This window comes from Anabrus simplex, chromosome 1 (assembly GCF_040414725.1).
Source record: "Anabrus simplex isolate iqAnaSimp1 chromosome 1, ASM4041472v1, whole genome shotgun sequence".
NCBI classification, from domain to species: domain Eukaryota; kingdom Metazoa; phylum Arthropoda; class Insecta; order Orthoptera; family Tettigoniidae; genus Anabrus; species Anabrus simplex.
Window position 1 is genome coordinate 427291653 of NC_090265.1, and position 27591 is coordinate 427319243.

General features: G+C 39.8%; 1 protein-coding gene across 3 annotated transcripts in view; it reads left to right on the forward strand.

Annotated features, from left to right (window-relative positions):
• The window catches only part of LOC136856900 (fasciclin-3), a 330073-nt gene that overhangs the window by 127349 nt on the left and 175133 nt on the right, over positions 1-27591 (forward strand). For all 3 annotated transcript variants that reach the window (XM_067135125.2, XM_067135126.2, XM_067135127.2), the window contains exons 2-7: positions 6340-6666; positions 9144-9284; positions 14234-14428; positions 14969-15156; positions 16593-16734; positions 24085-24198. In XM_067135125.2, coding sequence (XP_066991226.2) covers positions 6340-6666; positions 9144-9284; positions 14234-14428; positions 14969-15156; positions 16593-16734; positions 24085-24198 — 1107 coding nt within the window. The remainder of the gene's footprint in view (positions 1-6339; positions 6667-9143; positions 9285-14233; positions 14429-14968; positions 15157-16592; positions 16735-24084; positions 24199-27591) is intronic.

A 27591-nucleotide genomic window follows, 5' to 3' on the forward strand; every position in this document is an offset into this window, starting at 1 on the left:
TTTCTACTAGGTAATTATCGCCCTCGATTCACCTCGCCTCCCCCCCCCCCCCCCCCCTCGAAAGAATGAAGCAATGAAGCTTGCAGTTTTATGTGACTGTTAATGTTGTGATCATAACACCGGGGCCCCTGTTTTATGTGGAATCCGAACCACAGGGACATGGTTTTTCACCTCAAAACTCCCACATACACTGGCTGGGATTCGAACCGCGGCTGCCTTCCTGAAAAGCCAGCGATAATGCCACTCGGCTGTCACGCTCCCTTTAGCTGGATATGAATATGGGTACTACTTCTCAAGAATTCAAAACTATTCTCTGAGGAGAATTGTGTCCCTACTAGTCTCGATTAACAATCCGAGGCGGGCTGAGTGACTCAAACGGTAGAGCGCTGAATTTCTGAGCTCGAGTTAGCGGGATCGCTCAGTCCGGTGGTATTTGAAGGTATTAAATTACATCGGTTTCTGTAGACTTACCGGTACGTAGAAGAACTTTTGCGGGACAAAATCAGCACCTCGGCGTCTCGAGAAATAGTAAAAATATTTAATGAGACATAAGACTAATAATTTATTACTATATTATTAATTATTATTATTATTATTATTATTATTATTATTATTATTATTATTATTATTATTATTAACAGTTTTTTCAGCGGTATCCATAGCGTGGCTCGCGAGCCACATGCGGCTCCTCAAAAATCCTGTCACTGAAATAGTGAATTCATGTAAGATCTTTGTTATTGCTGCAACTATGACAGCCATGTAACATTGTCGTAAAAGTTGGAAAAGGTGCAGTGTAAAACACAATCATGTCATCATACTGGTACTTGTAATTTCGTTGTTCGTCGCTAGTGGATAGCACTTTGTATTACATCTCTACAGTGACTATATGGACAGTGTGGCCAACGAGTGCCTCATTCTAATTGGCTCCGCCATCTAATAGCCAAATGTTCCGTCAGCTGATTTAAATGTATTTCGCACAGTGTAAGATCACTCTTTATGCACTTTCAGTGAAGTGTGGGCTACCTGTTTCAACTTTAATAGCACCGATTTTTTTCTTAAGCACGACGATTATTAGGTATTATTACAGTAGTTTTCAAATGTATGTGAATTTACGGATTTCTGAGGTCTGAATTTTGAAGAAAAAGCACGCCATCCTGTTGTGCCTTTGGATGCAAAAGCAGGTCCTAAAAGGGTTTTAAAATGAAATTGGACAATTGCCCTCCGAAAATACGCATTCTGCCTTAAAAATTTGATTTGATGATTTACGAACTCACGGTCAGACTATGCGAAATACAAGTTGGATCTCCTACAGCTGCGCTTACTGGTGGGATCTAGAGTTTACAGTGTATTCTTCTGGTATGAGCTAGAAAAAAGTTGTTACTTTCATTAATTTGTCTCGTCTCATCGTGATGTGTATGCGATGCTGCTAATGCCATTCCTTATGCAGCCAGTCCCTGTAATGAATGGTGTGAAAACGTCGCCCATTGGGTCGGTTGTTCTGTGCATTTCAATAGGCTCGGTTAACTGATATTTAATAGCAACTGTTGGCGAGGAAAGCAACGGCAAACTACGAAGGTAATCCAAAAATAAGGTCTCCTATTTTTTTAATAAATACATTGACCTGTTTATTTCTACAATGGTTTACATCATTTTACAGCTTGGACATTTAGCTATTTTTCTACATAATCACCATTTCGGTCGATGCATTTTTGTAGACGCTGTGACAGTTTTTTTTATGCCCACATGTCATACCAGCTCGCCACCATGCTGCTCAGGAAATTGTGGGCGGCGCTTCGGAAAACCTCAGGAACCAAAGTGCAGAGATCATCCAGGGTGATCCACCAATCTTCACGCATGATTTGCTTAACCTTCACGACTGTCTCGACGGAAATTGACGGTCTCCCGCTCCTTTGTTTGTTCGTCGTAAATTTCAGTCCGACTGGCTGCAAACTCTCTACACCACTTACGAACATTTTTGACATCCATGCACGACTCACCATACACTTCCGTCAATTGGCGATGGATTTCAATCGGTTCAGTACCTTTTGCGTTCAAAATCTGAATAACTGCGTGCACACTTCGCACTTGGCGGTAACATCCAACGGGAGCTCCATTCTCAACGACTGTCAAGCCAAGACTCCGTAGTGATGGGTAGTTCGCGAACGAACTAGTTCTGGGGAACTACTTCACTCCCACGAACTGTGAAGTGTTTACTCGTCTCTCGAGAACTACTTCGCGAACTGTAGGACTTCACGAGTGTGAAGGAAAGGGAAGGAACTTGTTCGCGAACGAACAACTTCAGCGGTTGCAGAGTGCTCTGGTGGGAAAATTACACATTTTGAAGTAGTTCGTGAAGTAGTTCTTTCTTGGGAGCGAGAGTGTTGGAGTCTGACGTTTAGCGCCACCGGCGAGGAAAAGGTTGACCAACGCTCAGATGTTATAAATTTATGTTTCAGTCAGGAGATGCAATCACCACCAAGAAAAGGGTTCTCCTGCGATAGCAAATCCACGTTTAAAACATCTCATTTTCAAGTCGACAATATTTAACAGAAATTTTGATTATCTTTGAACTGACATTACCGGCAATAGGAACGTTCACCTCTATAGCATTTATGAATGTTACAGAGAAGTGCACTTGCGTGCTACCTATTGTCCGCTTTGTGTACTTCCTCGTTCTGGAAAGCTCGCGAAGCGATGAAGCCTTGTGTGAAGGGAATGAGAAAGAACTTGTTCGCGGACGAACTACTTCAGCGGTTGCAGAGTGCTCTGGCGGGAAAATTACACATTTTGAAGTAGTTCGCGAAGTAGTTCGTGAAGTAGTTCTTTGTTGAGAGCGAGAGTGGATGAACTAGTTCCCAGAGGTGAACTGCTTCTTCCCATTACTACAAGACTGAGTGCCTCAGCGCGGCGTGCGCATGTTTATACGCGAGCGCGGGAAACATTGTGACCAACAGCCACACGAACAGAGTTCTGTATTTATAAAAATATAGGAGACCTTATTTTTGGGATTACCTCGTACCTTACTTCTAATTTCCCTCGTACGTCTCTTCGGAGATGCCTAGGCCATCTACCGGGTGGGCAAATAAAACTGGGCCGGAAAATATTTACAATAGGACTGACATGGGACTGACCCTTGTTAATGGATATCACAGAAGATGCTAGAAATGGCCTCATCTGAAGAAATGAAAAACTGGGGATCCAAAAGTCCTGACTCCATTTCACTCAGAAACCACCGGCAGAACTCAACACACGACTGGACGCTTTAACGCATGCACAACAGATACAGATGCAGATCCTTCCTGATAATGTTTCGACACAGCGATCTCTTAGTTCCCACTTGCACAGATAAACGGCGTTGCACCGAGCTCGATAGCTGTAGTCGCTTAAGTGCGGCCAGTATCCAGTAATCGGGAGATAGTGGGTTCGAGTCCCACTGTCGGCAGCCCTCAAGATGGTTTTCCATGGTTTCCCATTTTCACACCAGGCAAATGCCGGGGCTGTATCTTAATTAAGGCCTCGGCCGATTCCTTCCACTTCCTACGCCTTTCCTATCCCATCGTCGCAATAAGACCTATCTGTGTCGTTGCGATTTCGTCAGGCTTTCCTTCACTCGAGCATTATTTTATGGTGTTTGAACTCTTTTCGGATAGTTATGGTTTTTACTCGCCACAGAGCCCGTTTCACGATATTTTGCCTCTAAGTTTTGCATTGCAGACTTAGCTGAATGTTATGCCAAAACATTTCCAGTCTTAAACTCTTGTGCAAATAGTTCCGCAGAGGTTTGCCACGAATCGTGCTTCGCATAACACTCCACAATGGACACGCGCTGTTTTATCCTGAGCACCATTATGTGTCTCATTCAACTGGTCACTAAACACGTCTGCTCCTCTCAAACGTAATGACACAGCGACGTACTCAGGAGATGCGCACATGCAAACATGTGACAGCAAGCGATTGGTGCATCGATATCACGGTTTACAGCTTTTCCTGTGATGGACAGTTCTCCTGGCCAGCTTTATTTTGCCCACCCTGTATAACAGCTAATGGCATAACTGTTGAGGACCAAACCAACCTTCAGGCCGAGTACACAATATACGTACATCTCCTACAGATCACTTATTCAGAGGCAAATGTTTTTCGCACTACCTAAAGGTCCGGGCCCGCGGTGTATGGGGCAACGCGTCCGCCTGTCACCCGGCGGCCCCGGGTTCGATTCCCGGCTGTGTCAGGGGACTGGGTGTTAGTGTCGTCCGTAATGTTCCTTTCCTCACATTCAACACTTTACACTTCCGCAACGTCCATATACACGCAGGTTCATAATATATGGTGCAAAAAAAGACAAAGTCACCTCCGTACAGGCCATGAAGGCTCTTGGAGGAGTGGAAGGTAAAGGCTTCCACCATTGTTAACTGCAGCACGTGATGGGGTAGAGTGGTTAGCTCTACGCCCGGCCGCCTTTGCCCCCAGGAATTAACCTGGTACTCATTTTTGGTGTAGGCTGAGTGAATCTCAGGGCCATATGCACCTCCGGAAGTGGAAATCTCGCGTCCTAAATTTTACGACTTCCTGACGGGGCGGACTGAGCACGCCTTTACAGCCTCGGCCAGGCAGCCCCTTGACTTATGGTGCAAAGTAGGGACAAAAGATCTTTCTAGGTCGACGCCCCGTATAAATAGCATTTAAAAAAAAATCATTATCCTGTGGTCAAGGACTTCTATTAGCAGCTAACATCGTGTGTACGAACCATATTATTTTGTGGAGTTTTCTATGATATCAAGAACGCTGTGCTTTCACGACCTCGAAGTGGTTTAGTTCGTCATCAACCAACGACTCCTACTTAACTGTGTATAATAATCTTACTCGATGTGAATCGTAATACTCTTAAATGTGTACCCACACAAGGTTTACTGCTCGTATTTCCGGGAGGAATGTAATGGATGACTAATGGAAGCTTATATATTTATTCTTCTCTAGAAGTAGAGAGTTCCAGCAGCACTAAATGGGGAGCTGCGGGGAACATAAAAAATTCCATGGTTGAATTTAATGGCATCTAAATCTGATGACAGCTTTATTTGTATGTGTGTGCGTTCCGGATACGAACAGTTACAGCAGCTTTTAAAATGTTAACGTATGGATGTGTGTTCGGATTTTAAAAGCTCGCCGTGTGGAAAGGGAATGCGAGATAGAAGAGCGGAAAGTGCGGCGGGAGAAGGGGGCGAACATGTTCAGCATGGAGGGGGTGACGTGAGGTGAGGCTGGAGTTGCACGGGTCAGCAGTTCAGGTCAGACTTGCGTATTTAATAATAATAATAATAATAATAATAATAATAATAATAATAATAATAATAATAATAATAATAATAATAATAATATCTAGGACATTACAGTACGGTCATTAAACAAGAATGTGTCTGAGGATCGGAGACGTATTTTTGAACAGAAAAGCAGACATCGAAAGCATTGAGAATGAAGAAAGCAAAATCATAAGGAAAATTCTGGCCCCAAAACTCCCATGTGAACAACAGAGACTCAGAACCAAACAAGAAATCAAACAATACACAGACATTCACAGTGAATTAGAAATCACAGATTAAGATTTTACAGATACGCTAAAAGAATTAACCTTCTCATGTTCATGTGAAAACGGAAGTAAAGCCAATACAGACACTATGAAATCGAGATAAAGAATTGATAGAGAATCTGCCACCTAGGCGACAACCCTAAATGCAGATCAATGATTGATTGATTGATTGATTGATTGATTGATTGATTTCTAGTTACCAAAGATTGAGAACGTCGGTTATAAAATTTAAAGAACTACTAAAGACTGTAAAACTAACTACACCTCAGCTCTAATGAGTCCTACACCTGTTTATCGAACGGACTGCTACACGGTACGGGTCGTGTAGTTGCAATCTTACATTTGGGAGTCGGTTAGAACTCCATAGTCGACGGCCCTGAAAATAGTTTTCCGTAGGCTCCAATGTTCGTACGAGGCATATACCAGGACTGTACGATTAAAACCGCACTTACTACCTCTCCTGTCCTAGCGGTGCCGAAAACCTAAATGTGTTAGTGCGACGTGGAAAAAAAAAAGTTCGATCCGGTGGCTGTCGTGTGCACCTAATTAGACACTTGACGCCTGCATCCTATGGACTGGAATATGATATTGTGATCAAGAGTTATATTATTTGGGGCCCATGAAATACTCATTCTGAATCTTTTTCATAACTGTTTTTAACTGTTTTTTCAGATTTTATGTTGATTAACATATGGAAATTTATTTCTGTTCTTTTTCTTGCTTATTCTAAGTTTGGACAATCTTCTTGCCTGTTTCAGGAGCGGCAGGCGCCCCGCCAACAGTTGATGTGTATCCTCAAGTGGCAGTAGTACGAGTAGGTCAGAACTTGTCCGTGTCATGCCGTTCGGGGAAGGTGTTGCAGTACTGTCGAATCGAGCACCTTAAAACGAGACGTTCTTGGAACTTGAACCCACACCTGCCACCATCTGATGGCGTTGTTTATTATGGTGATGGACTGGACAAGGGCCAGTGTGGATTCACAATACCACGCGTCCAAACGGACAACAATGGCCAGTACCGCTGCACGATGGGCTTCACGGACGTCAGTGAAGAAGGCACCGGTACTGTCAACGTCACTGTGGCAGGTGAGTTTATGGCTTTATGAATTTCTCATGTTCAAGACTAACAAAAAACCTCTCTGTACAGTATGAGGAGTCCTATAGAAGGAAGATTCGTTTCATGATAACAATGATTGTGCTGAATATACAGTAGGCTTGCTCTAAATAGTGATGCCGTCCATAGGTTTGTTCAGTTGAAGCGCCTTTTCTTCTATTAGAGGACCAGTGATAGGGAGTCTTTTCTGTCTTTTTGAGTAAACCACAAAGAAAAAAGTGCTTCGTCTAGTTTTCCACACGAGGACATTGTCGTTGTTTGCCGTTTTTCAAGAGACTTTTCGCTCGTAGCAGAACAAAACAGCTCAATCTTAACACGGTTCTTCCAATCGTTAAAGGTTGCTTTGCCGACACCAAATTCGATTGATAATTGAGTGGCACTTTCGCCATTGTTCAGTCTTTTCAACACTTTCAAATTTTTCTTTTAACGTACACGAGTTGTGTTTACGTTTACTTGCCATGATGAGAGACAGCAGGGACTAGGAACAGAATGTAGAACAAACTCAACACTCAAGAAACAAAACATACACTAATACAGTAGGCACACACAGTCTGGGAGATTGCGCTAGACACACTGACCGGGCGAGTTGGCCGTGCAGTTAAGGGCGCGCAGCAGTGAACTCGCATCCGGGAGATAGTGGGTTCGAAGCCCACTGTCGGCAGCCCTGAAGATGGTTTTCCGTGGTTTCCTATTTTCACACCAGGCAAATTCTGGGGCTGTACCTTAATTAAGGCCACGGCCGCTTCCTTCCCATTTCTAGGCTTTTCCTGTCCCATCTGTGTCGGCGCGACGTAAATCAAATAGAAAAAAAAAATAGACACACTGAACTCAAGAGGAGTAGGAGTAGGAGGAGTGAGGAGCTCACATGTTCGCTAGTTGAAGGTCACTGCCCCTTACATTCCGACTTTCACCGGGCTGCTCGCGCTAGGTAGTCGCCAACACTGCTTATAAAAACATTACAGTACAGTAATTGGTTTTCGAGCCTCAGATGTAGTTGTAAAATAAATAACAGCATACTGTACTAATTTCCAACTTTCAATCATTTTAATACTTAACAATGAACGCTTGAAGTCAGTATGTTGTCGTGTTTGACGAAAATCCACCTAATCCGAATTTCCGCTAATCCAAACAGGGTTCGGTCCCAATTAGTTCGGATTAGTGGGACTCTAATGTATATATCTGAGTCACTGGGTGCTCCAAATTTCAAATGCAAATACTGTAAAAATGATTATTTAAATGATAAATCTTAATTATTGTCAGCATAATTGCTTCAATTTCATAGGAGTTTAAATGTTTACCTTGACTGTCACGTAGTGTCATGCGCGAGTGGTGTCTGGATTAGCGTGGAATCGCATGCTAGTACTCGATTCCGCATGACGTCACAAACCTGTATGGCACTCCACAACAACCGAGTTACATGATTATGAACGAGCGGTAGAACACTAGAAGTTCAAAATACTCTGTTATGTCGTGTTCGCGATAATAACACTCAATTTTACAGTTTCTGTCCAATGTTACTGTTAATGCCATGAGGGGAATAAAATGAAATGTTATCATATTTATTTTTTACGTCGTATTCCCCGCCCAGCTGACGAAAATTTCTGGGAAGAGCACAGCACACATTTTTACACAAATTACAAAGTATAAAATTAAGAAAGAGAAAAGCCAAGGGAGTGCAAATGCACGTCCAGTCAAGAAAGTCGAGCAACACAGCTCAAGAAGTCATTCTGAGCATTCGATACTCCAATTTGCAGGCCAACTTGCTAAGCATCATTCGTTATGGTCTGTATGATAATAATTGTACACACTTCCTTTCTCAGGGTAGAACAAACTTTTGTTAAACACTTCATTATTTCTAAACTGTTTTCTCCATGTTCATTATAGTTGTTGAATTTCTTAATTCTCAGGTTAGGCAGTCTTCGTGAAAGCAGAATTGCGTTCTGATAAGGGTGAAATGCCTAAAGCAAAGCAAAGCTTTAGATTTTCTAAAATAATGAATAATTGTTTAGAAAAAAAAAAACAGAAAACAAACCCGAGGTGGAATAATCAACGCGATGGTATTCTCAGTCTTGTTGTTTAGCTTTCTTCACCGGGTCCACTGCCTCTCGTATCAGACAGACACTCAGTTGGACTCATGAGGCTGAGTGAACCCCGCTCTAGCCCTGGACTGGCCGTGAATCAAACCCAGGATGTCAGGCACACTACCCCTACACAATGGCGCTCGCTAGTTGTTTTAAAGATGATATTTTTTCTCATTAAAACATATCTTATACTGGAACTATAGGTATTGAAAGATTTAGACATTAATATTTAAACAACCCTCAAACTGTGATAAATGCATGCGTGTGTGTATGATTCTATTACCATTCAAAATTTAAGTGTTAATCTCACCAATTGTATGTGTTTTTTAGTGGTTATTACAACATATCTCTCTCTTTCTGTATTATAGTGCCTCCTTCTGTACCAGAGCTAAGTGTGTCATCCGTCAGCGGTAGTGTTCGTAATGATGGTTTTAAAGAAGGTGATACGATTTCAGCCTCGTGTATAATCCGAGATGGGCGACCTGTATCTAATTTAAGCTGGTATATGGGTAAGTATGAGTTAACACTTTAGATAAGCGATACATTTTAACTAATCTACGTTATATTTAATTCTACAAAGTAAGATACTAAAGTGACCTCTTCTTAATTCACTGCTATTTTAATCTGTAACTTGACAAACTTAAGTTGACAATACGTGATAACGACTTCTGTACTGATTTTTATGATAAACACCTTACCTCATTATAGCTCTTTTGACCGATTTTGATCGATCCTCTTCACCAACTGATTGTCTGGATGGGTACACTTGATATCTTATGCTTGTTACCATCACTACCATTAGACATATATTTTAGTATGACGTGGCCGTTTAATGCATGTGATTTGAATTGTGTATGGTCGTGCTTTGATATGTATATATACAGGGCTTTCAAATTAACACGCTGCCGGCAGCAGGGAATTCATAGTGAGCGAGCGCTCCCAGTTGGTACAGATACCATCTGCACCTACAGTAAGTGGGTTGGACGTTGACTAAAGACAGACTTATGTTTTCTGCTCCTTTCTTTCTCCGAATGGATTATGTGATCTGAGTGCTGGCTAATGACAGACAGAAATGTGTCCTGCCTGTCTCTGGTCCAGTTTGCTGCTTGCTTCGGGATGATTAGACGGCTAACAAAGTAAGAGTACATATTTCTGTGCAAAGTGAATTCTAAACTTGATTCCCCTCACCTACTCGAAGGGAATTTATTAAAACATTTCCTGAGGCTAATTCACTCTCGATAAGTGCGATCGAAAGACTCGTAAGAAAATTTGAATCCACGGGTTCAGCGCTCGATAAAAAGAACACACATATCTGAGGTATAGCCGTTGGAGTGATTTTGATGAAACATTTGCAAACGTGCGACAAACGTACTACTGAACACGCAACTATCTACACTAGTGTCCAAACGTTAAGCATAAGTTACGAGTAAGCAGGGCAACAGGAAGCCGACTGCAAATCGCACGACATATGCACCTACCAGTGCCTGCGCCCCATATTCCCTCAGTCATGTTTGCCCTGTTATAGTGTGCGGAGTGTAGCCATGTGGTGAACGTGACAACATAATGGCACAACGACGCCATTTGGACCCCGTTTTGCAGGTTAGAATACTCGGCCGCCTGGAAGCAGGCCAGACACAGACCGAAGTCGCCGTATCCTTGGACTTGCCACAAAGTGTCATTTCCAGGCTTTGGAGACGATTTCGAGACACAGGAGATGTTAGTTGTAGGCCAGTACCAGGTCGACCAAGGGTAACCACCCCACAGCAGAACCGATATCTGACCTTAACCGCCCGACGAAATCGGAGTGCACCTGCAAGACGATTGTCGGCGGAACATGCAGCCGTCTCAGGGGTTGCCGTTTCTCAGCAAACTGTGTACCGGAGGTTCAGAACATGAGAAAATGAGGTTAATTTGTTACTTCCGGGCTGATTAGCTTAGACGGTTGAAGCGCTGGCCTTCTGACCCCAACTTGGCAGGTTCGATCCTGGGTCAGTCCGGTGGTATTTGAAGGTGCTCAAATATGTTAGCCTCGTGTGGGTAGATTTATTGGCATATGAAAGAGCTCCTGCAGGACTCAATTCCAACACCTTATTGTGTCCAGAAACTGCAGAAAGTCATTAATGGGACATAAAACAATAACATTATCATCTTGCTGGGTGTTTGCATATAAACTAGAATGCAATGGATGTTCAAAATTCTACAAAGGATACACAGACATCATCACAAACATAGAAACTGTCTACTTCTGTTGTAAGGAACAACCTCATCAACACAGTATGAAAGTCTCTCTCTCTCTCACACATATGTCATTGTAATCATATGTATTACATAATCAGATCATCAAAATGCTCTTGTAACTGTATAGTTGGTAGCTGACACAATTTGCTGTGGAACAAGTTACTGAAGATGGCTGATTATTCTTGGTCAAAAGTGCTGTAATGAGACAAGTTGTTAACCATGAGAATCAGTTGTGAATTCATTGTTAATTCTTGACATAATTAATGGATGCTGGTATTGAAGAATTTAAATTCTGATTGTGATAATGCGACCATTCTGTTTTATCATCATAGTGTCAAACATTCTTGAGGATAAGTACTTTCAGTAATAGGGATAGAGGATTTGACAATACTGTAATCAATAAATTATATTATCATCAACCATAAAAAATTAAACACATTAAGTTGGGATAAATTAAGTGCACCAGAGACTATAAATTTCACACCACTGGACATGAAGCAGGTACTGGCAATTCAAATGTATAGAGTTCTTAGTACTTCTCAATATTAACTAACCTGAATTAGAAATATGCAGATATTATTTTATAGAATATTATGAAAAATAGTAACATATCACACATTGCCAAAATAACATACTGCACCACATTATAACCTTTTATAAAGAATAGCTGTGGTAGTATTAATTTTGGTTGAAAATATTTTTGGAGATCTAATGACAGATATTTTGGGATTATTTGAATTAGAAAACTTTTAGCTTAACAAATGTAATAGAGCCTCATGCAGAAACCCATTTAACTTACATAATTAATTAACTCTTTATCCTGTATGCCACTTCTGAAATGTAGATATCCATTAAAGAATCATGGCCACTGAGGTCGATAGCTGCAGTCGCTTAAGTGCGGCCAATATGCAGTATTCGGGAGATCGTGGGTTCAAACCCCACTGTTGGCAGCCCTGAAGCTTGTTTTCCGTGGTTTTCCACTTTCACACCAGGCAGAGACAATTGTACCTTGTGCCTTAATTAAGGCTACTGTTGCTTCCTTCCCACTCCAAGCCTTTTCCTGTCCCATTGCCTCCATAAGACCTATCTGTGTCGGTGCGACCTAAAAGCAACTTATTAAAAAAAAAAAAGAGAGAGAATAATGACCTGCATACCATACCACATCAGTAGTAATTTGACAACTATTATTTTACATCTCTATAAGACACATTTCAGTCATTTAATTGAACATTCACACATCTGAATTGAACATTTGGTCAATTCTTGCAAACATAGAGACAGCTAAGACCTTGTAATGTACCCAACCTTATACAATAATTTCATACTTGAAAGGAATTACCTATCCATTTATACAAACCAATGTTGACCATCCATTCTTTACTCTTCCCACATTGCTTCACAAAATACTCATCTGGTATAGGTACCTTTTAAAGTAGCCACAGCCTTACAAGGAATTTTTTGCTGGTTGCACGAGGTTAAATGTGTTCTCCAGGCACATAGAGTGCTGGTGATGGTGCTCTGAAAATGCTTAACGTAACTACAGCAGACAGTTTCATATTAAAAGAAAAACATATCTGTATGAGAACTTTATTAAGCAATTTCCCAGTAGAACAATAAGGGAGGTCAATGACTTAAAAGTTTAGCCACTCACATATGTTGTAACTATCATGCAATACCCAAAAGTGGAAACAGCTACTTTTATAGATGATTTAACAATAAACTATACAGTCCAGGTGTATTTCCATTGCAGTTTCAGGAATGCTCTTTTCTATTTCTCTTGTTTTCCCTTTGGTGTACTATTCCCCCCTGTGGGTGGGGGCTATAGAATAACATCCATGGTATCCCCTACTTGTCGTAAGAGGTGACTAAGATGATCCCCAGGGCTCTAAACTTGGGCGCATCACTTGGCAACCAGAGGACCCTTAGCTAAGTCCTGGCATTGTTTCCACACTTACTTGTGCCAGGCTCCTCACTTTCATCTATTCTATCCAACTTTCCTTGGTCAACTCTTGTTCTTTCCTGACTCTGATGGTATTAGGATTGCGAGGTCTAGGGAGTCTTTCATTTTCATTTCCTTCATGGTCCTTGTCTTTCTTTGGCCGATACTTTTCGAAGTGTCTGACCCCTTCCATTCTTTTGACAAAAATATGTCTTACGACTGGAGGTCATTATAGAAGTTAGTGTCACAAAATGTGTGATGGAAGTGTAACCCTAGCAGCGGTCCAGGCTGTGATGTAAGGTATGGATGGATAGCCAGACAATGCTACCTAGCAACCGTGTAGGCTATGCCTTATGTGGTCATCTGAAATTAGCAACTGTTGATAGATGGCCATGACCAAGAGACATATTTATAATTATTTGAATTTTGCAAAGGGAAAAGTGGTTTCTTTTTTCCCTCCAATTAGTGTTAATAAGAAGATAGTTGCCTAATCACACTTCATCTTAAAACAATAATAACCACCACCACCTCCTTTGGCTGGACTGTTCATGAAGTATATTTGATAAGTGTATTGGAACAGCAGCAATAATAATTATCTTCTTTGGTACATTGAATCATAGTTATTAATGTAACTGTAAATTGAAAAAGTTGGCTATGGAGGGGTTAGATTGTAATTGGGAGATGGTGAGTTAAAATCATACTGTTGTCGGTCCTAAAGATAGTTTCTCATGGTTTCCCAATTTCAAGACAGGAATATGTTGGGCTCAATCCTTAATTATGTCTGCTGCTGCCATCTTCTATTCTTAGAAATTTAGTGTACCATACCACAATTGCTGAATACCTATCTTTGTTAGTATGATGTGAAACAGCTGACAAAAAGAAAATATAATTAAGAAAGTGCAAATATAACAGTGATATGAAAGCCAAACATAATCAAACAGTAGGGAAAAGAAGGTGTCACCCAAAATTATCACTGGATTGAGTTCATTGGGGAATTGTATATCATTTGAGAGGTTACAGTGAGGCTAATGGTACTTGGCTTTTGCATGTATCAAGCAACTTCCTAAGTTTCCTCATAAGGATTTCTTTCCAACTACCGTACTTACTCTAAGGCATGAAGGAATTGAAAATTAAACCTAAGTTTTGTAGAATGACTGTCACTAATATTACCATAACCCATCCATGGCTAGCTTGCAATGTGTTAAGAGATGCTAACTGAATAATATATTGTGTAAGAACATTATAATACATCTTTAATATGTGTTATTTTTTCTTTTCTAGGTGATGAGCAAATCACTCGTGATATGTCTATGCCTGTCGTAATACACATAGACAATGAAGACCTCTATTCCATCCAGCAAAATTTAACTTACACACTGTCGTGGCAAGATCATGGGAAAAAGTTACGCTGTGTTGCACAGCATCTAGCACTTGAAAATCGTGACAATCAAAGTGTATATCAAATCGATGTACAGTGTAAGTATCTAAATCTACTATTTCATCATTCCAAACTATCCACTATGTTATTATGTGTTCTCCTTGCTAATACTGTGTTGTTGTGGTAGGTAATAATTACAAGTCCTATTTGATTAATAAATTAACCAACCTTTTATACACATGCTATAAAAATTTGTCAACTGTTAAGAGAAAGCTGGATCAATTCTGAAGAGAAAAAAAAAAAACCCACACAAATACACATACCTACCTACCTCTCTTGAGGCCTTGAAGGCCGATGAAGGAGTTGAAGGTAAAGGCTTCCAATATTTCTACTTATGATGTAGGAAAATCTTCATTAATATTTCATAAGCGTAACTTTTTTGTTCAGTCTTATGAAATATTTCACATCACTCAAAGATGTTGATTAAAAAAAGTAGCAAATTCTGTGTGTAGTAGAAGACCCAAGGGAATAGAGTGATCTCCATCTCAAAGATAGTGTTAAAAATTATAATATCAGTGTTATAAAGAATTTAGACTGTTAACATCATTGAAGAAACTTAATAGAATTGTTTGTTTCAGTTGGCCCTCGTCAAGAAAAAGAACCTGTGCAGCTATTTGGTGTCATTGTGGGCCAGCCTGGAGAACTGGTATACAATGTTCATGCAAACCCAAAACCTCGTATCAGTTGGAAAATTAACAGTGAAGAGCTTACTGAGGGACAAATTGATACAGATGGACATTTTGAGGCCTCAACTGCCAAAAACTTGGTATGATTGCAAATCTCAATGCATATTTTCAACTTATCCATTTCTCTTGCATCATAATCATTTTGTCACTGCTTTGTTCATTTTTAATATAGAGTATTAGAGCATGTTGTGTAACAGCACCATGCGTCTCATCAGTGGCGAATATAGAATATATTTTGGGGGGGGGGGGCCAAGATTGATGTGAGGTTAGGTTAAGTAATTTTAAGAGGTCAGACGATTTCAAACACTTTAGAAAGGAAAAAGGAAACATTGATTTGGGCTGACACACACACACACACACACACACACACACACACACACACACACACACACACACACACACACACACACACACACACACACACACACACACACACACACACACACACACACACACACACACACACACACACACACACACACACACACACACACACACACACACACACACACACACACACACACACACACACACACACACACACACACACACACACACACACACACACACACACACACACACACACACACACACACACACACACACACACACACACACACACACACACACACACACACACACACACACACTCTCTCTCTCTCTCTCTCTCTCTCTCTCTCTCTCTCTCTCTCTCTCTCTCTCTCTCTCTCTCTCTCTCTCTCTCTCTCTCTAGGTTTCTTGGTACACTTGCAAACTTATCAAGAACTTCATCACTAACTATAATGCCTCTGTGGATAGAGAGTAAAGCAAGCCCGTTAAGCCTACTTTCAGATGTGTTGTACCTTAAGTAAGTCTTCAGTCTCCTTAGGCTAGAGAAAGTTCTTTCTACAGTTGCGACAGAAACAGGAAGAAGTGCGAATAATTTGAGAAGGGTATAAATGTTGGGGAAGAAAGTCTTGTCACATTTTTCTAGAGAACTTACAGCCATTTTGGGAAGATTTGAAGGATTTTCCTGACTCCACTTTTCTTTCCACAACATAAACTCACTTTGCACAATCTCTTTATGTGACAGATCTCCTTCGTAGAAACTAAAGGCAGCCTCCAGTGAACCGAAATCTGATACGATACACAATTGTGGAAGGATGTTTTGTAAGGATGCAACTATTTCCTTGTGAGATTCAAAGCATTCTTTAGTTAGTTACAAAAATCGTCCAGGTATGGCACATAAACTGCTAACTGTTGGCTCGGTATCTCAACAACAATCGAAAATTCCCATCATTTTGGTCCGGTTCTTCAAGGCTTATACATTTGGGGGGGGGGGGGGGGGGGGGGCGCAGGCCCCCTGCCCCCCCCCCCCCCTTATATACGCCCCTCCCTCTCATTATTTTCACTTAGGTATGCATATTTCCTATCATAAATTGTCGTTCTATGTATGTTCCTGATGTAATTTATTTCAACAGTTCTTCAATACCTGATATGAAATAATGTAGTGAAAGTCACCTTTCTCTCTGTTTAGGGGAATGGTGTATGGGAAGCAAAGCTCCACATTTCGTCAGTCACATCGGAAGATATTGAACGCAATTATGTGCTGACAGCGAAGAATCAGTTCGGTGAAGAAAGCTACAGAATAGTACTGTCCACCAGTGATGAACCCCAAGGTATGTTTTGCTATATTCCATTTAATTCCATGTAAGTAGCCTTCCAAGTACAGTACGTAATTGCTTTTACCAGTGAGCTGAAAAATAATACTGGCACTTGTGCTGCCATTAAATCATTATTTTCTTAATTGATATACTGCCAATTTAATCTGAGATAGGAATAAGCAAAGTAAGTTGAAATTAGTTGTTCTTTGAAGCATTGTGAAATCTGACAAAGTCATTCAGTACTTGTGATCCATAGAGCTGTTTACAACTGAAAATATGAGACAGCATATGGTTTATATGAGAATAAAGGGTTATATTACACAAAATCAGCACTAATATTAGAGAATAATAATATGGAGTAAGGGAAGATTGACGGGAAAAGATCTGTGGGAAGACGGAGAAATTCCTGGCTGAAAGACTTGCAGCGGTGGTATGGACATACGTTGATAGAAATCTTCCGTGCTGCCGTTTCCCGTGTAATCATAATCAATTGGATCGCCAACCTTCGGAGGGAGACGGCGTCATAAAAAAAAGAAGTATAAGTATGATTATTGTGTAAGTTCCAAATAGTATTGTTCTTCTAATAGAACCTAAATTGTCATTCTATTTTGATCCATCAAATCAAAAGTAAGTTTGTTTGTTAATTATACAAATATACATGCCTCCACTGATCAGTACAAAAATTTATGCCAAGGAACGTGAGGCATTTGGATGGGTCGTATGAACATTCTCAAATTCAAATTTTAACACCATGTTATAAGGAGACACAAAACAAAAAATCCATAAAAAAGGCAAAATATTGAAGTTGTCATAGAAAGACCAGCAGACACAGCTCATTTTACACCTGTCAATGTGAGAAAAAATACTAAAGTCCCACAAGGGCCCTGAAAACAACATTTTAAGGTTCTACAACCTACCGTTTCAGAAATATTTCCAAAAAAGCTTTGTGGTCTTGGCAGGTGATCAAGGAATGTCCAGCTGTAACTATGGTAACACCAGCCTAAGATGTCCCGTTCAACTATCCCTCTAGCTCTGTAAGAGGCTATGCCCAAAAAGTGGTGGGGCTAATTTCAACAACACCGGGCGAGTTGGCCGTGTGGTTAGGGGCGCGCAGCTGTGAGCTTGCATCCGGGAGATAGTGGGTTCGAACCCAACTGTCGGCAGCCTTGAAGATGTTTTTCCGTGGTTTCCCATTTTCACACCAGCCACATGCTGGAGCTGTACCTTAATTAAGGCCATGGCCGCTTCCTTCCTACTCCTTTGCCTTTCCTATCCCATCGTCGCCATAAGACCTATCTGTGTTGGTGCGACGTAAAACAAATTGGAAAAAAAAAGAAATTTCACAACTATTTTGTGGTTCCATTTCTCAACATTCTCAGAAAATGCTTCTTTAGGACTTCAAAGCCTGCTGTGATAGCTTACTTTACTGCTGGATTTTGCTCTATGATACAATCTAGCAATTCATTCTCTGGAAATTAATATAATTTCCATGAATGAGTATAGAATAATTGCTTTCAAGTGTCGACTACTTGCTTCAGTCGTAAGTTCCATAGTCATGCATTCCTCTTCATTTCATAATTCAAAAATGATGCCTTATGACTCTGTTTGTTGTTACCTGTAGAAACCATTTTAGTCATAGATTGCAACAATTGTAAAGTCTGCTCTGTACCTTTCACCTCAACATCATTAGAGGAAATCATAACTACATGCTTAGTAGTAGAAACTGTTGCTGGCTTATGAGATTGTACTACAGTACATCAGTATAACAAAACTTTCGCAATGACTGTAAACAAGCATTAATTTGGAAACTCCGTGTCTCTCATGTAGCGTACTGCAGGGTTGGAAGTCAGAGGAATTTATATATTTACACTCATAATAATGTGACGCATAATGTTATTTATCCTATGGCACTGGATATTTTGCAGTTCGAAAAGATGCACAAAGTTAACGAATCGATGTCAATAATTTGCAATAATTTCAAGAAGTTACCAAACTGCAGAGAAAAAATGTAACTTAATTCAATTTATATTTATGATGTATTTTAAAGTATTTATTAACATTATATTACATTCTATTACCACAACAGTTCATGTGTATTATTTAATTATCTCAAAACTTTGCAAGTACTTTTTTGTGTGTGCTATTTTGCTTTACGTCACACTGACACAGATAGGTCTTATGGCGATGATGGGACAGGAGAGGCCTAGGAATGGGAAGGAAGCAGCCATGGCCTTAATTAAGGTACAGCCCCGGTATTTGCCTGGTGTGAAAATGGGAAACCATCTTCAGGGCTGCCGACAGTGGGGTTCGAACCCACTATCTCCTGGATGCAAGTTCACAGCTGCGCGCTCCTAACTGCATGGCCAACTCGCCCGTTCTTTGCAAGTACATCCATGGGAATGTTAATATACAACATGGTACATTGTGGGAGGAGCCTGCAGGAAACTGGTAGTATTTTCTAGTGAAATGTGATTTAATTAAAGTTAATACTTGTATAACCAACATTCTTTCCCATTTCATTTGTTCTACAAAGTTTCTCTGCCTGTGCACTACTGAAAATAGGAATTTCAACTCATGAAGGGGTAGGATTGCAATGCTGCAATTGAACCTGCAGGATGAGGGCTGGTCAGTGATGTGACAATAACACTTTAAGTTTCTCTACACTCATGTTTGGAGAAAATTCAGAATAGGGTGTCCACCACCTTGAACATCACATTATTTAATTCTTTAGAGATGGAGTCATTAGAGCCCTGGATCAATTCAAGTGGTATAGCATCCCATGCTTGATGCATTGCAAAGGTCACTTGTGCCCCTGTTTCGTGAGGTTGGGGAGAGTGGTTCAGTCTACCCATCATGTTTCACTCATGTTCAGGAAGGCTAATGTTCAGGGACTTTGTATGGTCATTGCAAAATTGGATGTCATGGAGAGCTTATCTGGAGTTGCATGCAATGTGAGTATTAAGCACTTTCATGCCAGAACATCCACAGCATTCACCTCCAGAGGGATAACTACTGGTTTGAGAACCCTGTCAGTATACTGTCAGGTCCTCAAGAGTTGCTAGTTTAGTGAGATTTCACATAAATGTAAATGGTTCCCCAAACAATAATGCCTTACGTTAACCTCATGTTCCTCTCAACCATAAGATCAGCTCAGCCTTCTCCATGTTACATTGTCGGACATGATTGTGATGATCATTGGTGATGGTGATGGTTGTTTTAAGGGGAAAAACAAACAGTGTTTACCTAGCAAGTTGGCCGTGCTGTGAGAGGCGTGCAGCTGTGAGCTTGCATTTGGAATATAGAGGGTTCAATCCCCACTGTTAGCACCCCAAAGATGATTTTACATGGTTTCCCCGTTTTCACACCAGGCAAATGCTAGGGCTATACCTTAATTAAAGCCATGGCCACTTTCTTCCCACTCCTAGTCCTTTCCTGTCCCATCGTCACCATAAGACCTATATGTGTCAGTGCGATGTAAGTCAGCTTGGAAAAAAAAATGGTTGTCATTGTGACCAAACAAAAGCACACTCATCACTGAAGATGACAATGCCATTTGTCAGCCAAGTGTGATTTCTTGACACTAGAGCAACTTAACTCATTGGTGTACCCACTGTGGGTGGGGGGGCGCTGGTATTCCCTGCCTGTCATAAGAGGCTACTAAAAGGGGCGATCTAGGCGCGGAAATGGATTGTGCCTTTGGTACCATGTACTGTATTGTACTCTCTGTGGATGGGAGGGGCTGAATACATCCACAGGTAATCCTTGCCTGTCATAGAAGGAAACTAAAAGCGTCATGTGGCCATTGGTCCCCTCTTTATTTTTTATTGTATTTTATTTATTATTTTTGTTTTAATTTTTTTTTTTGAGTTAGTTGTAGACTGAATCAGTATTTGATGTGCATGCTGTTTAGGGAGGGGCCTCTGACGTGTTCGATTACGCTCGAAAGCCCACGCAGTATCCGCAGCCCATCGGGTGGAAGTGCCACCTACTCAGCAGTAGTATCCGCCAGACAATGCAGATCCCTGCACAGCCAAAAGCCATAAGGATATTTATTTTTTATTTTTTTAATCTATACTTATTACTCTGTATACTCTATGGGGTACATGCTATTGCAGTTAATTTGATGAAGAGAGTCCTAGCACTCATTGCCTCTGTGAGCCTGTATGAGGCATCATCCAACATCGGAGACCGGGCAATACCTGTTATGACCAGGTGGGTATTACCTTGGCTGCTGAGATGCCTGATCAGTGTGCGTGGCATTCAGGGAGGATGATTTCTGGCATGGTCAGGAATAAACATTCTAAGCCTCTCCAGAGTGGTCCACCACCCAAGTCTTTAACTTTCGATTCCCTCAAGGGGGCATCTCCTGGGAACAAGTGCGGCGTGAGAGTTTGGGTTCCAGCTTCCCTAAGTCCCTGGTTGCTACCAGAACTGATGGGCTAGATTCTTTTCAGTCGACACATCAAAGGTGTATATGGCAAATTTGAAGATCTCTCGAAACATTGGCTCGGATTATGTCAATAGAAGCTCGTCCATACCAACAGTGCAAGTCTTTAAGTCAGGAATTTCTCCATCTCCCCACAGATGTTGTCCTTCAGTTTCCTCCTCAATGATGAGTTGGAGAAGTTCATATCGTTCACCTCTCATGACGAGCCCCATGGATCTGAGCTTTCACTCCTTGACAGTTGTTAGCTCTTTTTTCTTATTTAACAAGCTGAGTGAGGGCTTCCTCACTGGTCTTCCTTTCTACCCAGGATTTGAAGCATTCTTCTGTACAAATACATTTTACCAATATTTATGAACAGACCAAATGCTGCACTTATTTATTCTGTTAGTATTAATAATAATTTGAAGATCAGTAAGGCTACTATCTAACACAATTGTATCATCAGCAAAGCAGATTTTGTTATTTTTAATATACCATTTTATTATACATTAAATGTTGTAATTCAAATGCTTGCTTACAAATAGGTTACAAACTGTTGGTACAGAAACAAAACACTATCTTAATGCAAATTTCTGATTTTAAAAAATATTACAATTTGCTTTATGTTGCACTGACACAGATAGGTCTAGGAGCGGGATAGAAGCAGCTGTGGCCTTAATTAAGGTATAGTTCAAATTTGCCTGGTGTGAAAATGGGAAACCATGGAAAGCCATCTTCAGAGCTGCCAACAGTGGGGTTCAAACCCACTATCTCCCGGATGCAAGCTCACAGCTGTGCGCCCCTAAATGCACGACCAACTTGCCCTGTCAGATATGTTTTAGTGGAAAACATGACATGTTAGAAATGAACAGATTTCATTAATTATATGGGAAAAATATTTTTACAACCTTTATTCATTGTTCTTGATGTGATAAAAATAAACATATTGCATTTGTGAAATATCTGCATAAAAAGGTTTTGGAACCATTATTTGTTGTTAAACATAGAAATCTATACAGAAAAGATTAATGCTAATTTTTCTTTGATTGAGTTTGATTGTTACTATTCTACAGTATTCACAATTACAAAGTCTAATGTTTTGTGGCACAATGGTTTCCAGTATATTTCTTCTTCTTTGTCTTCTTCTTCCTCCTTGTGCTATCTCCTCACAGAAGGTTCGTGGAGCAATTTTTCCTATTTTTGTGTTTCCTGTATCGATGTTGAACCACAGTCGAAGGATCAGCACCCAGGATAATCTTCTCTGCCCAGGTTGACATTTCCCTTCTATGATCAGTTGTATCAAGCTGTATTTGTCATTTCAGAAGATGTGGCTAAAACAGGCTGCTTTTCTGTGTTTTGAGAGGAAGACTTTGCGTAATTTCCCAGCATAACAGAATAACTCCTTGATAGTTACGTGATCTACCGATGTGATCTTGAATGTTCTGTTGTACATCCACATTTCAGAGGACTGCAGTCAGTTCATCGACGAAGCCTTTGGTGTCTGTTCTCTGACTCCATAAAGTAGCACTGATAACACTTCACGATGCGCTAACAAGTTTCAAATCAGAAGTCATGATAGCACACAAGATGTTTTTAATTTCAGAAACTTCCGGCATGCCAATTCTGGTTTTGACTTCCACATATGGATTACATTCTTATGTTAGCTAGCATCCTAGTACATGCAATGTGGCATCTTTTTAAAGGTGTTTCAATCCAGGTTAATAACAGTGTTGGTGCTGCTAGCTGATTACCATGAATTTTGTTTTCTGACTATTTCTTTCTTTCTTTCTTTCTTTCTTTCTTTCTTTCTTTCTAGACTCCTTGCTTACATTGTTGATATGATGTTATAAAGGAATTGAAGGTCTTCTAAATTGTCAGAAAATATCATGGTGTCATCTGCATAATGGGTGGGGCTTGTTTGCTTTCTGTTGAGTTTGTTTCCTTCATCAAATTTATCAAGGACAATTTGAAGAATAGGTTCAGATTATAAATTAAGAAGTATTGGAGAAAGGATACAACTTTGTCTCACACCTTTCTATAATCTCTTCATTAAAATGGTCTCCAATTTTGATGCAAGCTGTTCTCTAAAACTGCTTCTTAATGATACATTTTTCTTCCTCTATTTGCTCAAAAATATTAATATAGTTCTATTGTTCCTGATCCTTTCAAAAACGTAATTATAAACTCAAGAGCTTATATAGTACGGTAGGTCACAGTAGCAATTGTTGTTTATTAAATAAACAGTAACCGCTGATATTGGATATAAAGTAGCAAGAATGATTGCTATTTTAAATATATAACAGTAATGACAAGAGGCATTCACAATAACTACCATATATAAAGTTACGTACCAAACTAGATAGCTGCAGTCGCTTAAGAGCGGCCAGTATCCAGTATTCGAGAGATAGTGGGTTCAAACCCTACTGTCGGCAGCCCTGACAATGGTTTTCCATAGTTCCCTATTTTCACACCAGGTAAATCCTGCGGATGCACCTTAATTAAGGCTACAGCTCCTTCCTTTCCACTTCTAGCCCTTTCCTGTCCATCATGGCCATAAGACCTATCTGTATTGGTATGACATAAAGCAGGTTGTAGAAAGTTATGTATGAACATGTTGGTGAAGTTGTGTGTATGATCTTATTTTTCTGGTAGTATCATGTGAGATAAAAAGAGGAGGATATCTTCCTTAGAAGAATAACAGACTCAATCAGAGGGAGACTTAGCAGACGATAGTTAAATCTTTTAAATATTTTGTGGTAAGAAGCATACAAGCTGAAGAAGTCACATAATTAATAGACAAATGTAGAGATACTTATTTCCTTCACATAGTCTTGCTGACTGAACACTGAAGGATGTAGCAGTCTATAATGTATGTATGTATGTGTATTTATTTATTATTTTCAAATTGGTATTTAACTACAGATTTATCTAAATTACAGTCCTACAACTGAGTGCTGCCGCCATCATTGGAATTGTAGTTGCCATCTTGGTTCTCCTACTTGCTATTTTCTTGTTGATATTTGCGCGAGCTACTGGTCGTTGGTGTTTTGCAGGTAAGACAGTTTGAATACTTCTCTTTAAATGCATGTAATGTTATGCTTATTCTTATCTTTGTTTGAAAATGTGATGTATACTAAAATTATAATAATATGTTAATATAATAATACGTACAAATAAGAAAAAGTAAGGAAATATTTTTGTTACCTGTGTGGGAATAAATAGGTGAAACTGACTGATGATATAACCACCTCTGTTACACTGAACATCAGGAATAATTGTTTTGTGATTCACATATGAGATACATAAATTTGTAGAACATTAATTAAGAACACATGCCTCTTTATATTCCAGGACTTGGTTTCCTTCCCCTCCCCTACTGAAAATCATTACAGTTTTTCCCACTCAAAACCTTCTTATCCATTCACTACTGTATTTGCTATCAACTACTAAAAATATGAAAGGATGGGAATGATTATTTCTATGGAAATATTGATATAGTCTGCAAGGGCAGGAATCATAGCCATAACAGCAGTAACTTTTTAGTTTTAATTTGGTAGAAATTCTTTCTTATTTGCAAACCGAGAAAGATGATAGAAATTCATAGATATATATATATGAGTGTCTGATATATCTGTACCTCAGTCCTTTCTTGTTTGCTTTGTATCCATTCTTCATATTTGATATTCTACATTAACTGTACTGTGCTGTGAGAAAAGGGTATGAGTATGTTAACTTACAATGAGATGTTCCTCGAGTTGGAAACAAAAACGAAATGGAAAAGTTTCAAGTGTTGTTTTGGTAGAGAACGATCACTTGCAACTAATATGTAGTTCCTGAATTCTTCAGACTGATTACCGTAAAGGAAATTGCAGTATTAGGAGAAACAGATGGAAGGCACTGACATACCAAATAAGACAGCCATTAAGAACACTTAAAATTATTTCTTTTACCAAAAACATATATTTGTTCTCAGTGTACAGTTGCTTAAAAAAAAAAGAAAAAAAAAGGAATGGGCACATTCCTTAAAACAGTTTTGACCAAGTCCCAACAGCAGGTGTGCACAAGAGCCTTTATAGCAGTGTCAGGGTTAGAAGTAGGCCTGCTGGGCTAAGTGGCTCAGACGGTTGAGGCGCTGGCCTTCTGACCCCAACTTGGCAGGTTCGATTCTGGCTCAGTCCGGTGGTATTTCAAGGTGCTCAAATACATCAGCCTTATGTCAGTAGATTTACTGGCATGTAAAAGAACTCATGTGGGACTAAATTCCAGCACATCGGCGTCTATGAAAACCGTAAAAGTAGTTCGTGGGATGTAAAAGCGAATAACATTATTATTATTATTATTATTATTATTATTATTATTATTATTATTATTATTATTATTATTATTATTATTATTATTATTATTATAGAACTAGGTTACTCTACTCATTACTTTGACTTTTAGCTCTGGGCTTGAGATGTAAATAGAAAAGTAAATATGTTCCCTGAGACCTAACTTCAGTCTCTACAAACAAAAAACATTCGGGAATATGTCAGGAAGAAACAAAGTGAATCAGGACACCACATGTTAACTGTTGTGGGTAGAGGCATTAGGTTGAACTGACAGTGTGGAAATCGGAAGCTGGCATAGTTTCAAGTGCTCCCACTGAGCAGTTTTCTTTCTTTCTCCCTCTTTTCAATTTCATTATACAGATTCCTTGCTGCTAGGAGAGAGGTGGACATTACCATACACAGATAGTGCCATATTTATAACGAGTATATTTTACCCTTTCCCTGCAATTTTATCCTTGTGTCTTGAGATGTACCATCTGTCTCCACAAATAAAAAACCAGAAACAAACACAAATCAGTACCAGTATCGGGTCTGTGGACCCTCTTGCTCTCTGACTATTGGAAGTTGATTGGGCACGGGAGCAGCGAAGGTTTGGAAGAACCTTTGCTTAACGGCCAGTTCTTTCCAATGTTTCAGCCCCATTGTCTACAGCTCATTCTTTGAGCTTGAGTGATGATGGTATTTCTGCAGAGTCCTCTTTGTCAGACCCCAGGCATTCTGAATGGGGCTCAGGTCAGTACTACTTGAAGGCCAAGGTATTGCCTCCATCCTTGTCTGCAAAGGAAATCCTGCTGGAAGTTAACTCACTGTCCTTCATGATAAATAATGTCCAGTGCTGGAATCAACCGTAGACTCAAAAGCAATTTGTAAATCTCGCCCTTGAGACTTCCCAAAATTCTCAACATCATCCCAGCACTGTGTGAGGTAAACCAACCTCAGCAATGAACGCTAAATTGGCCACTTCTGTCAGAGGTGGCAATGTACATATTTAGCATCATACCTGGTGCTGAGTTCACAGTATACAGGGAATTTTCCCCATCTCTACAGGAAAACATGACCTCAGCGCTAAAGACTACATCTTCCCATGTAAACTTCAGAGTTTTCAAAGCTTATACAAGACAATCAGTCATTTGGTCCTGGGCCAAATGGATCTTTCTAGCAGCAATGTAATTTCCGAATCCCTCATCCCTAATTTGGTACATGTCTGCTCTGCACCAGGAAAGGAAGAGAAACAGCTGTGATCAAGCTCACTGAACCCCATTTACTTACAATTTTAAAAATTAACAATGAATGAACAAAATGCAACTGGAGGAGGAAGATGGAAATTAGTGGCTTATTGTGTAAAATGTTCAGTCACTCAAAAATTAATGAGCACATGATATTGCATAAGTTCCTCGCAGACATATCTGCGCTTGTGAGAGTTCGAGTACAATTCACATACTCCTAAAAACAGTTGGGCTGTATGGCCAATGTTAGGTAATTATTATGGGCAATGTAATGATGGATAATTTGCCCAGATAAAATATCTTTCATAGAAAAGGACAACATTAGAATTTTTAGAGTATTATTACATAACTTAATTTCTAAAATCAATAAGAAGACTAACAGTGGTCACTTGTCATAGTGATATAATTGCTATACATTTCTAATATTTAGTTTTGTACGCTGGAATACTGTAGATTTATCTTTTAAAAATATATTTAAACGCAATTGTCTTAAGTTTGATTAAAAACTTTTAAAAACTTATTGTAACCAGCAATGTAGGAATATGTTAAAGAGAAAAAATTAACATGATACATTCATTGTTTGTGTTATAAACCAGACCAAGTTAGCTCAGACTGTTGAGGTGTCAGCTTTGGAGAACTTTATTAGAGAGATGAGTGAAGTGGAATCCTAATGCTATCAAACCTTAAAATACTTGAATTGGTCATCATTGATCTGAATTTAGAACTATCACCCAGATAGCAGACTCCCTATTAGCTGTTGTCTTTCATTTAATGATTTGAAAGAACTTGAACATTTATTACATGTTTCCCTTGATAAATTATTCCATTCCTCTAAAAGAATATTTGCCCCAGTTTGTCCTCTTGAATTCCATCTTCATAGTATTACGAA